Below are 13,302 nucleotides of genomic sequence, written 5' to 3' on the forward strand. Positions count from 1 at the left end.
CAAGTTCCAGAAAAGCCTCATCTCGAGGTCACAGTCCCATCTTGGGACTCCAAGTCTAGTTCTGCTTCAGACTTCGGTGCGACTTCAAGGAAGACTTTTGGTGTGGAATGAGACCATTCAAATGCAGCACTCAGAGCCTCACAGGAGGAGCCTGGAGACACTGCACCTGATCCCGAGCCAGCCATACATATGCACACATATGCATGCACGCAAACACACACCTCGAGCAATTTCACAGCCTTCCCGAGGGGCTTTGAGAACTGGTAATTCCTCCTCTGCCTCCTTCCCATAGAAAGAGCAAGGTCAGCAACAAGTTAGCTGAAAAGGGGATATTTTCCAGCACCTGGAAGAGCAAGTGGTTGGCTACCTAAGGCCCTTCAAAGCAGATCTGTGGGCTGACACTGGATGAAGGAAGACCGGGAAGCAGAGAGCACCACAGGTGCCCCCAGGGAGGGATATCCAGCAAACCAAGGACAGGAGGCCAAGGCCACTCCAAGCACAAATATGCTTTCTTCCTCCACACCTCCTCAAGCAACCCTACAGCATCCTGCCTGCTCCGCCATGTTGCACCAGCCTGTGGCTCTTCCAACCCATGTTGCTCTGGGCAGCTTTTTCCCCTGCTCCCCACCTGAATTTCTCTCTTGAGTCCGATGAGGAGAAACACAGGCATCTAAACTCCTTATCGCAACCTGTTTACTACATTTGCCCCATACACTCCTGGCCACCTGACAACTTTGGGTTACAGCTTGCGGGTTCAGAGTCCCTCAAGCTATGCCAAGGTGAGCAGTATATGGTCACGCAGCTCAGGCACAGGGACGAGGAGCAGCAGCCCAGGACCTTTCCCTAACAAAGGCCCAATCCAGATGAGCACGCTCCAAACCAGTTCACTGCAGCACGGAGCAAATCACCCAGAAAGCTCAACCGAGCCCGGGCGGAGGAAGCAGGTCTTGGGGAAGACCCAGAACACCCCTAGGAGCATTGGAGATGCTTGCGTTTGAGCTGCGGCCAGCAGGCGGGAGCAGGGAGGGACTCGCACAAGATAAAAGCGAGCTGTGCAGGACACGCTGGAGCAGGCCCCGTATTAAATAATTCCCGCTTCCCTTCCCTCATTTTCAAGCGTTACTTCATTCGGCCTTTCCCAGCCTTGTTTGCATTTGATCTCCGGGGTTCCTTCTGCACCTTTCCCTCGCCTCAAACCAGCTGACTCGAACAGCGAGGATGGGGCACGGGCCTGGGAAGAAGAGACAGCAGCTTTTTCCCCTCTCCTTGCGAGGAGCACGTTAGGGGCTGCCAACCCAGCACATTCCTGGGCTGTGAGTCAGGCTCCCAAAAAACCAGGAGACTTCAAAAAAAAAAAAAAAGAAAAAAAAAAAAGCTAACGCAGTTGGGATGCTTGGCTTGCCTTCTGGCTCCCACATCTCCACCACGCAGGCAGCCCGTGTTTCTTGCTGTGTTCCACCGTTCCACAACCAAAAGGACCCAGCCGAGACCCTACAGAACATCACCCTCAGTGCTGGGATTTAGCCAAAATAACAAATCCACGCTCTCAAACTACATGGAGAGAAAATTTCAAGAGTGCACACCAGTGAGGACAGCTTGAGGAAGGTTTCAGGGAGTGTTTAGGAGGTCACCTCATTCAGTCAAGGGCCTCAAGGCTCCCACCACAAGAAGTCCCTTAGAGGATGGGCATGAAACCAGATGTCAGAGCAAATTTATGATGCTTTTCCTCTCTCTATAGAGAAAGCTTTGTTTTCCCCAGCCCTAATGCAACCCCACTGCAGGTCATACAACTCTTTTTCCCCGTGCCCAAGCCCGATTTGAGGGCCTTGGGAGCCACATCTCCCAAAAGCTACCACGTAGACATTCCCACTGTGCCACAAAGGAAGAGCTCTGGTTGCCGGGGGGAAGCATCTCTCGCATCTCTTTGAGGCCCCGAGCTCCGCCATAGCCACGAAACGATTATCTGCTCTTCGGTCATACTGGGATAAACAGACAGGGGAATGAGACCTGCTGGAGCAGAGGGCCGAAGCTCTGCTGAGGAACTGGCCTTGCTGGCAAAAACAAATAAAAATCACCGACCAGTATTAGAACAGGGCCGAGCGAGGCCGCTCCAAACACCCTCCCGCACACGCCCCAAACACCTTCTGCATCTTATTTTACAGGCAAAGAGCCACTTAAAGTGGCCAGGATGTTTCTAAAACACAGGCATATCAGGAAAGTAAACGGGTTTTTATTTCAGGCAGGAGCAAACAAGGCATCACATCCAGTGCACGGATGTTATTTGCTCCTTATGCCCCCTCGCACGGCAACCTCAGCAACGAAGCACGAGATCTGAGGAGCCTTATTTTCTCTGCTTTCCATGCAGCTGGGTTGCCTCCGTACTCGTCTCGCCGGTGCTTTTCCTCGGCGTGCCCGAGGACGCTCCTGCTTGCGTCGCAAACCCTCCGACACCCAAAGCGCCAGGGCGGCGCGGGCGCAACGGACCACGGCGAACGACGGCTCCGCGCGCGAAGGAAAGCCCAGCTCAGGGGCAACGAACCTAGAGAGGCCGCCTCGGATGGGCTCTTGCGGAAGAGCCAGCTCAGAGCACAGGGTTTCCCATTAACCTACGGGGCCGCTCTGCCGAGCCCGGCCAGCCCGAGAACATGCCAAGAATGAGAAAGCCGCAGAGGTCAAGACTTTAAAGTGCCGTTGCTACTAGAAATGGAATCAAAACTGAGTGGCTTTCCTATTTATCTGCTCCTTACATCAGGCTAGCTCGCTCAACTGACTCAAAATGCAGATTTTTATTCCTGGTACCGCCAGCACGGGGATGGGAAACGGAGCTAGCGTGCACGACGCCAGGAGTGCTGCCTTCAGCTTTCACCCACAGGGCCTTTCCGGCCGCTGACCGGAGAGGAGACGGAAAGGACACAGCTTGACTTTTCAAGCCGTGTTTACTGAGCTGGCAGTTGAGTATTTTTTACTTCCAAGTAGGAAAAAAAAAAAAAAAAAAAAAGTAATCTGGACTCCTCCCCCAAAATACCACTTCCAAAGGATTCTGTCTTCTTAAAAGGAATATTTTTCCATTTCTTGCCTTTTTTAAACTTATTTCTTTTTGCCATCATCATGCAGAGACAGGAGAGAAACCTGTGTCTAAAAGGCTCCATAACTAAGAAGCTAAAGGGCAAGGACAAAGAAGGGGAAAAGAAAAGAAAGATCCTTCAACACCCTACTGTTCTCAGCCAAGCAAATCCCCGTCTCATGCAACGTCAGGCGATAAGCAACAGGTCTTCCAAGCGTCTCCCTCTGCCATCTGCTTGCAGAAACACCGGGCAGGAATCCTCCTGCAATTTGCAAGGACAATACGTCCTCCACCAGAAACCACGACCCAAACAGGTCTTGGACAGCACTGCCAGCGCCTCCAGATGTCGTATTTTCCCCAGTCCTTCCAGATGTTTTCCTGACAGTGACACAAAAAAGCCAAGCTAGGACACAGGTATCCTCAAGCAGGACAGCCTTCTAGCTCTGAGGGTCCAAAGGATGCTCCACCCATCCGTTCCCGTGTTGGAGCATCCACCCACCCTCACCAGCCAGCTAATTGCCTGCAATAGCCAACCAGAGGCTGAGGGAGCCTCTTTTCCCTGCGATACTTTTCAGCAGCTTTGGTGGACCATAGAAGAGGATGAAAATGCCTGGTTGTACAGAAGAAAAATCAGTGCAGCACACACATGGCTTCCAAAGCTCCCTTCATACAAGATCCTAGCATCCCCCAGCTTAGCCTGCCCTGCCCTGGCTGTTTTAGCCCTAGAAGTCTCCAGGGTCCCCCCTCTGCCAGCTAGAACGAGCTCCAGCAGCTCTGGGAGGAGCTGGTTTGTTTGGGATGGGTTTTGCCCCTTTTTGTCCGTAGGCCTGTACATCGCTGCCTTGCGACAGGCAGTCGCAGGTTCACGCCGGCGAGGCCAGCCTGAACGTCCCAGCATCGCCCTGCCGATCTTCCCTGCCACTCCGCAGCCGAAGCGCAGCTGGCACGGAGGGAGGAGGTGAGGGAAAGGCACCCTAGAGAGCTCGCAAGCCTTGCACCAAGTTGTTTTCTTATTAAGAGTGGCATGTGCAAACACAACAAAACCACTGCCAGGTCAGGGAACAGCAAGGAGCCCAGTGTGCCAAACCTTAAGCTCAGAAGGGAAGGTACTTATTTCGGAGCACAGATTCCCACACCAAAAGAGGAGGGAAAACATCAATTATGGGCATGAGTGTGCCTACTGCTCCTATATTTCAAACGCTCAGAAGAGAAACCCAGTGCCAAGCATCACTTCTCTCCCTATTGCAAAATGCAACACAATAAATAACATACATGTTCTCTGTAATTAAGGAAAATGATTTCTCTCTCTGCAATGTCTCTCCCTCCCTCCTTAAAACCAGGCAAGGAGGCAGAAGGGGACGAGAGCGGACTGCCACCGAGGCTGGGTGCCTCTGGTCTTGGTCCACTCCCCATGTCATCCCATTCAGTCTCTCCTCCCAGGGAGAGGCTAGCTATGGATCTGTAGCTAAAAACTTCTTACATTGCATCGTGAGAAATGCCAGCACGTCTTGAGGAAGCCATCATACTCTCTCCTTTCAATCCAACTCAGGCAAGCTTTATTTGCTTCTTCCCCTTTGGAATCTCCTTCCTCCTGCCTACTTTACCTCAACCCCTGCAGAAACTTGGTGCCTGCAAGAAGGAACAGCTAGAGGCCACGTAGGACAGAGCCAGGCGGGAGGACACAGGAGCTGTGCTGCATCCCGCATGCACAAATCCAGCCGCCGGCCCATCCTTCGCCTGCATTTCCCATCCCAAAGTGCCATGCTTCTTGGCCAGCGCTGCTAAATCCTGACCTGCCGCACCCCAGCTAATCCAATTTTCCCGGCCTCTTTCCTGCTCTGCCAGCACACCGAAATCCCAACCCCGGCACCCACGCTCGATTCCAGTCCATTGGCCTCCCCCCGGCTCCACCTGCCACCCCCGCGCACGCCCACCTCGCCTTGCCAGGGCCCCGCTCGCCGCCCCGGACGGCCTGACGCCGGCTCTCAAGCCTCTCCCTCTCTCAACCCGTCCCTGCGCAAATAAGTTGTTCCCCCCAGCCCCAGTTGTAGCAAAAATGTCCATTCCACTAAATAAGTAACCGAAGCCATCGCTGTTTTCCATTTGTTGAAACACACTAGATCTTTGTATTGTGAGGGCGGAAAAATACTAATCCAATTAAAAAATTCCCTCCCCGAAATTCCTCACTGCCTTAATTACACTTCAGAAACAAGGGTTTGGCTCATTTTCCTAGAAAATCAGCTTGTCAGGAGATGCCTTTAACTAATAATACAACAAAATCCGTGCTACGTGTAGCTTTGTGATGTGCTTTCCCAGCCCTGCCGCACGCTGCCTCCTTCTATAACGCGGGAAGAGGGCAATCAGTCGTATCCGCACATCACTCCTCAAAGTTTCAGCGAGGATTACAGCCTGCGCGCCCATCACGGTGCGACAGGCAGCTCCGGAGAGCTGACATTTATAGTTATGGGCTCTTCCAAACTCTGGAGCCATCAAACTTTATAGGCGCTCGCTTCCGAGATCTACAGTTGAGATACCTTTTTACATCCGCGCCTAAAGGAGACACGGCGGGAGGGTGACAAAGGGTGACCCGGTGCAGCGGCCCGAGGCTCCGCCGAGGGAGGGAGGCAGGCAGTGGCACTGAGCTGCGGCAGGGCAGGGGGGGAAGAAACACTGGGGAAGGCTGAACTTGGCCACCGGAGCCCCAGGGAGAGCGGGCAGCAGGACGGATGCTCCTCCGCTTGTCGTCTGCGGCAGGCATCGCAAAGGGAAGGGCCGCGATCGAGCGCGCCTCAATCACGAGATGCGTTTGCACGCAGGAAACTTTGAAAAGCCATAGGAAAAGCTCATTTAGCTGCCTAAGCCGTCAACGGGTCGGTTTATAAAAATCCGGCGAAAACCCAGGATGAATAATCGCTTATTTGAGCCACTGGGAAATTAGAGTCAACGCTATTATAAACAGGGACGGTTTTGTTTGGCTTTTCCCAGCCGGCAAAATAAAACACCGAGCGCAGGCAGCAGCGAGGCGGGGAGCGGAGCGGAGCCTCCCGCTGGCTGCGCTGAGCCCCCCCGGCTGCCGGCTCCTCCCCGCGGCGAGGCAGCGCTGCCGCGGAGCAGGCCCGGCCTTCGCCGGGCGCCCAGGCCCCTTCCCGCCCGGGGCTGCCCGGGCCGGCCGGGTGCCGCAGGGCCGGGGCGGTCCCCCCGCCGCGGGGGCTCCGCGCCCCCCGGCTCCCGTCGCCGCCTCCGCCGCCCGCAGCGCGCTTCCCGGACGCAGGCTCGGTGCGCTCCGAAACCGGCGCTCCCGTTTCGCATTCCTCAATCTCTACAAAAACAATGTTCCCCATTCAGCGCCCGGCCTCCCCCTGTCATTAAGCCGCAACTTCAAAACGCATCTTTGAACAGCGGGCTCCTCGCAAGCTGCAATTACGCGGGGCACAGCAGCGAGCACGGCAACTTTCCGGGCAGGCAGCGGGGACTGCGTCGCGAACCCGCCCGGCCGAAGAGGCCAGCAAAATACCAGCCGCAGCCCAACTGGCAACCGCCGCCAGTGGTGCAATCCTGCCCCGGGCGCGCAGGCACCGCGCACCGCGCTGCTGCGCCCCGAGACCCGGCGCGGCGAGACCGTCTCAACGCGGCAGCAGCATCTGCTGCTCCAGAGCCAAGAGGAGATATTAGCACCGCGGCTCGGAAGGAGCGAGGGGCCGCGGAGGGGCCGCGGCGCGCGGGGCGAGCGGCCCCCGACGGCCCCTCCCGCCGGGACGCGCCTTCCCTCGGGGAGCCCTTACCTGCGGCGGGGCGGCGGCGCAGCACCAGGAGGAAGAGGAGGAGGAGGAAGAGGGAGGCGGCGGCGGGGCGCCGGAGCGGCGGCATGGCGGGAGCGGGGCGCGGAGCGGCGCGGAGCGAGGGGCGCGGAGTGGCGTGGCGCGGCACGGCACGGCGCTGCCTGCCTGCCTGCCCGCCCGCCTCGCCGCTCTGCCGGGCTGCCCGGCGCGGCCGCGGCGGGGCGGGGCGCGCCCGGGGGCGGAGCGGCGCCGCGGCGGGGAGCGGCCGCCGCTCACCCCCCCCCCCCCCCCCCGCCGGCGCCTGCGATGAGCTGCTGCCGGCCTCAGCCCTCCCCGCCCCGCCCGGGGGCTGCGGAGACGAGCGTCGGGGCCGCGCTGCGCTCCCCTGCCCCGCGGAGCAGGCCGCCAGGCTCCGCGCGGCCCCTCGGCGCTGGCAGCCCTCACATCTCCAGCCACGATTTCCTTCCTTTTTCTTCTTTTTCTTTCTTTCCTTCTTTTTTTGTTGGGGCTGGAGGCGGGCGACAGCAACAACCCGAAATCACAACAACAAGCGGCGGAGCCCGGCGAGCCGCTCTGCAGTGGGGCCGAGCAGGCGCAAGAGGGAGCTCGGCGCCGGCGCGGAGCGGAGCGGCGCGGAGCAGCGCGGCTCGCCCGGCCACCCCCCCGGGCACGGCCTGCCTGGGCACCGGGGATTTACGGTGCCGCCGCCGGCGCAGGCCGAGGAGATACCTTAACACTTGAGCAGCGCGTCCCTTCACCGCTAACGATGTTCCTGGCAGAGGATTAGATAACGGGCTATTAACTCTTCCTCAAGAACCAGGACAGAAATCCAGGCTGCAAGTTATAACCATAGAAGAAAAAATAAAAGTCAAACAAAAAACATACACAAAAAACCCTCAAAAACTCACAGAAAAATCACACGTGTAGGGGGAGGGCAGGAGAAGGGCACCCTGCTCCTGCAGCCCACTATTTAAAGTTACACATTTTGATGTATATCTGTCTCTGTGCGTCTCCTCTGTCACAAGCAATCGACAAAACTTCCAGGTTTGCAAACTTTGAGGAGTCAGCCTGCAGCTTTCCCAAGTCTCTACTCAGGCTGGTTTTAAAATTCTGCCTGCTTACTCACCAGAGCTGGGCAAAACAGTTCAGCAGCGCCCAGGAGAGAGGACATTATGAGTTCAGCAAAGATCTTAAAGCCTTTTTCATTAAAATATATTAACACAACTTCCCAAGTAGAAAAGCCTGCATAAGGAGAGTTGCAAAGTTGCTGGGCAACAGCGAGAGCTGCTCCCTTCCACTCAGGTTAAGTAAGAACAAGCTGTGATTGCTGCCTATAAATGGTTAAAATAGCATGGGAACTGCTAACTACTTTTAATTGCTGGCAGCTGCTCAGTTCCTCCAGGGTAGGGCAGTGGGGGCGAAGAAACCCTCGCAGGCCATAATTACAGCCTGTTCTTCGTCTCCAGCCCTGGTGGGACTGGGGCTGTGGTTTTGGCAGGGGCTGTCTCCAGGCCTAAGGTGCTGCTGGTCCTCTGCTGTCTGCTCCCTCCGCGGTTTTGTTCCTCGGCCCGAGCTCAGTTCCTGCTTTCAGAGGGGTGGGAATGAAGGGCTGGAGGTGGTGGGAGATGCTGGTATTCTTGCCCGAAGCACGGTACTGCTGTGCTTGAATCAGGGGGCTGCCCGCAGCCCCGGGGGCCCGAGCAGAGCCTGGGGTGCAGGAGCACCAGGGCTGCTCTTTGGCGCTGGCATGGGTGGCCTTTGGCATCCCCCTGAAAATCCACCCAGCTCCGGCCAAATCTGAGCCACCTCAAAACCAGGAGGGCTTTCCCCGCTCCTGGACCCGGACCGGGGGAGAAGAGCAGAGCCTTTTTCCCCTGCGTCCTCCTGCAGCAGGAGGAGGGATGCGGCCGCTCCACTACCAGCAAGCACCAGGAACGAGGAGGGCTGGCGCGGAGGGGTCCGGAAAGCGTTGCCCCGTGCAGCCCCAAGCCCTCCCCCGTGTTTGACATGGGCGCCCAGCATCTCGGAGGGGGCTGGGGGACTGTGTGGGTGTCTGCTCTTTTATCAAATAGGGATGATAACACTTAGCTTTGAGCGTCTCCGAAGGAAGGCTTTGTGCAAGGGCGGGTATTGCTATCAGTGAGTGAATGAGGTGACGTGCGTTCCAAGCGCCTGCTTTTGGAAGCAGAGTGTGTGTTTTGTACCAAGCAGTTTTTAGAAATCAGTGAGAATGTGTGGGTTAAATTCAGTGGCATTTAACTCATTGTCTGGTATTCAAAATATGAATTAAAGCGACGCAAATTAATGGTTAGTCTACCGCAATTTTGCAATTTGAGAAACGTATTGCATGGCAAACTATCATTAAGTCAAAGGGCTGCTTTTCTCCCCAGGTGTTTGCGTATTACCCCTAGTTTTCCTCTAATGACCTGGTGAATAGGGAGGCTCATATCTGCACAGGTCAATGAAATCCCCAGCGCAGCAGGACCACCTACAGCAACCCATTGCAACGTGCAATGAGTTGCACAGGCCTCGGTCTCCTATCGATGGCAGGAAGGGAAAGGCCAGGCCCTTGCTGTCACATCTACAGGGCTGGCAGATGATGGTGCCAGACGAAGACGAGGGGAACCAGATGACACATGGGAAAGTGTCCACGCTGATCAGTTTGGGTCGCAACTCAGGGCAGCCAGGGGAAGAGAGGCAGAACCCAAGGGCAAGCCTCATTTTTGGTATTCTGCACTATGGACTAACTGCTGCCACCCAGGTAAATTATTATTTCCGAGGATCTGCAAGCACACGAGGCAGCGTCTCATGGCAAGCTCTGCTCCCTATATGCAGGGCCTGGATCTCCATTGCCCTTGGTCCAAAGAATGAACTATTTCCCGTTGAGAGAGAAAAAGAAAGAAGAAATGAACCTAGCCCTTCTGCAGCAGCCTGGCCGGGGGAAAGAGGGGCATTACCCCATAGGCGAGTTCTGCAAGCGCTCTCTGTGCCCGCCAGCCTCCCGCCCCTTTTGGATCCTGCTGAGGCCCCCCTTGCCTACCATGGAGCCGCTGAACGGAGGGGCTTTCGCAGCAGCCTGTAGACCATCACGTTGAAGTCGAAGCCATTCTGGAGCGCGGGAGGGATAAGCTCTTTCGTTAAGGGGCTGGTTTAACGGGCGATGCGAGCGGCAGCTTGCTGCCCAGTACTTTCTGAAGTCCCTCACTTTCTTGGGAAATATGCTGCCTCTACCTCCTCGGGTCTGAGCTGATGCACTCATGGGGAGAGAGACCCAAATTACGTGAGGTCCACACCACACCGGTGACACACGTAGCACCAGAGCAAGGACCCTCTCACCTCTGTGATGCACACGACTTCCACGTGCACCACGGGGAAATACAAGCTTCTGGTAGGAGGAAAAGAGATCCTAACGTGAGTTCTGCCACCACTGCTAATACACGTGCTTCGGAGGATCACCAATCCTTTCACCATAGTTCAGTTTTACCGGAAAGGAGCTTAGACCACAGGCTCTGCGGGTCAGGCGTGTATTCTGTAGCACAGCCAAGAAGGGTGGCCTTGAAGTATTAAAAAAGATTCTTTGTAATCAAATGAATAATAAATAGTGGAAACTCCCAAAGCATAATCAGCAGGTGAGACGAGGCTCACTTGTTCCATCTCTGCAGTCTCCCTTCAGCTGTGCTCATGCTGTCGCACGAGGCTTGGCTATCTTTCCCCACCTGAACTTCAGAGGTGGGTTGGATCGCAGGGGGCTGAGCTGCCCTCTTGAAGTACCTTTTCCTTTCTGCTGACTACGGGCAGCGGCTGTGCTCCTAACTAGCCATCTCAGCTACCCAAGGTAAGGCTGGGCCCAGGTGCACTGAATTCACATGACAGGTCCTTTATGGAGCAGATGATTTTCTACTGGGTGGACTCGGTGAGTTTTTTTCAAAGACCATTTCCTTTAAATGAGCTGGAGGCTCTTATCTATTCTGTTTGGGGGCTCTCAGGTCTTCAGGACAATTTGCATAGCATTACCCGTAACTATGCTATCAAGCCAAACAGTCACTCCAACCTAACTAGGCGTTAGTTAAGAGAGAGCATCTGAAGACAAGCACACACAAGAGGAGGCAATACAAGGAAGAGCTATTGATAGGGTCAAGAAGACGAGGAGGACTTCCCTGCCAAATGAGAGCTACAGCTACCCAGCACTCTGTCCTCCTGGCTTGTGGGTTCCCTTGGAAGGAAACAAGCAGCTTGTTTCTCCCCTTGCTTTTTTTTTTTTTTTTTTTTTTAAGGCTGCAGGGCAGGGGTAAGCTGGCAAACCCAAAGCATCATCTGATCACCAGGAAAGGCCCTCTTACCCCTCTTGTGAGGCACCCTGAGCACTTGTGAAAGGAACATTCTCCGAGAATCCAGAAGAGCTGAAATTTTAGGGGGATTTTATAGGGAGTATGTCATGGATAAAACCCAACACAAACTCAACACCGAGTTTTGGGGGTGGTTTATTTTTCCCCTGCTACACCACTACTGACTATTCGCTCATCTGCCTGCTCTTGGTGCAGCTAAGGAGATGCTGGCGAGGGAGGAGGTGCCTGATGGGATGGGCGCTGGAGGCGCAGGGGACAAGCTGGGAAGGGAGCAGGTAAAAAAGCAAGCTGGGACACATTCCAGGTATTTTTGTGCCTCCCCATTGCTGCCGTGCTGACAGACGGACATCTCCATCTCTGTGCGGCGTACTGCTCTAGACCACGCACTTGACCCTGTCACCAGCGCTGGGATCACGCTGCAAGAGCAATCCGATTGTCCTACAAAACAGATCCATGTGCTGATGCCCTGAGGGCTTGATCATGTGCCAGCAGTGTGACAACCCTGCCTTGAACTCCCCGGGGCTACACTGACTCATGGGAAAACTTGCTTAACCGGCGGTGCCGGGCAAGGAGTATTTTACTAGGTAGCTTGCTTCTGGTGGGCATCTGGACTGACTCAGCCTGTCCTACCCACTCGGTGTTACCCAGCCGCCCTGTGACTCCTATTCCTTTGCTGCTACTTTTGCTCTGTGAGTGGCTATTTGGGGACACTTGGAGGCAGCAATGCACTCGATGCTTGATGTACCATCAAAAACTTAGCAGAGGGCTTCCTCAGAAACATCCACCTCCATCAGTAACTCCTGTGTCCTCTGAAGGTAGGACACTTGGTGCTGACCCTGCCTTCCCCAGCTCCTTGATCTCTCCCATGTCAAGTTGGAGAATGTGGAACTGGGGGGGGGGGGAGGATTACCCATTCTGGCTTGGGCCACAAAGATGGAGGCGAGGCATTGTCCTCCTGCTTCCTTCCTCCGGGCTGACTGTCTGCATGCTTTGCAGAGCTGGAAGGAGCGAAAACACCTGTGCTCTGTTGGGCAGGAGCTTGTGAGCAAGTTGAGTGAGGCACCGGAGATGATGGAGCATCTTCAGGGAAACTAAAGGTGGAAAAGACCCATCAGTTCGGGGAGACATGGTGCATATCCAGTGCCTGCTTGGAGGGAGATGCCTCTGGCAAAGAGATTACCACTGTATATTGAGGGCAGAACATCTCCAAAGATGTTCAGGAGCATCAGGTGCATCTCCTGAAATCCTCAGGCCCACCTGGTGGTGGACACCAGATCTGTTTGATCTTTCCTCAGCAGGCTCATGACTGATGGGAGCATGGGATATCTTAGAGGGGAACACTTGCTTTTTCCTCCAGGTGCAGCCCTCAGCCTGTGACTGTTGAGGAAGCAGAGAGATGACATTGCAGACTGGTGGGAGAGTCGAGGTGGAACCCCCAAGCCCCTGTTCTGGCTTCCTCACGGAGCTCAGTCCTGGACAAGAGTGAGCAAGAAAGGAAGGCACGCTCTGTGCAGGGAGGATGGGGGGAGGCAGCGTTCATGGTTTGCTGGCTCCCGAGCTCGTTCTGCTTTGCAGGACTTGCATGCGATGCTGGCGTGTGATTCGATTAGGGAAAACGCTTCACCTTCTACCAGCTCCAGAGCCTCCTTGGCATTAGTTTGAAATGATGATGGGAATCCAGTCCAACAGCCAGCAGTGCTGGCAGAAAAAGCCATCACAGCCCCCCCCCACTTTCCCCATCTCCCCCCACCCTGTACCCTCTTTTTTGCTTCTCAACAGCTTTCAGCTGTCTCTGGGGAGGGAAATGGGCAGGAGAACACATTAAACACAGCTCACTCCAAGGCAGTGCTCTGGGGGCAGCTGGTCTCTACCCAAAGCACCCCATCCTTTTGTGGCACCATGGGGCATGCAGGCGGGTCACAGGTGGGAACCAGTTACCTGGGGTCAAGAGGCCTCATTAGGAAGGCCTCAGGAGCCTACCCTCCTCAGATGATCTCTAACTGAGTGTTGCCCTCCTGTAGCCTGGGCCTGCCAGTGCACTGCAGTCCCATATGTTGGTAACTCCATGGCTTCCTCCTTGCAATTGCTTCAGATGTTCCTCAGGTTTTCACTT

At 55.5% G+C, this 13,302-nt stretch overlaps 1 protein-coding gene across 2 annotated transcripts in view; it reads right to left on the reverse strand.

Annotated features, from left to right (window-relative positions):
• Positions 1-6,980, reverse strand: part of UNC5B (unc-5 netrin receptor B) — a 59,012-nt gene extending 52,032 nt beyond the window's left edge. For both annotated transcript variants that reach the window (XM_062580056.1, XM_062580055.1), the window contains exon 1: positions 6,847-6,980. In XM_062580056.1, coding sequence (XP_062436040.1) covers positions 6,847-6,931 — 85 coding nt within the window. In that variant the 5' untranslated portion in view covers positions 6,932-6,980. The remainder of the gene's footprint in view (positions 1-6,846) is intronic.
• Positions 6,981-13,302: the final 6,322 nt, after the last annotated feature.

Source organism: Rhea pennata, chromosome 7 (genome assembly GCF_028389875.1).
Source record: "Rhea pennata isolate bPtePen1 chromosome 7, bPtePen1.pri, whole genome shotgun sequence".
NCBI classification, from domain to species: Eukaryota; Metazoa; Chordata; class Aves; order Rheiformes; family Rheidae; genus Rhea; species Rhea pennata.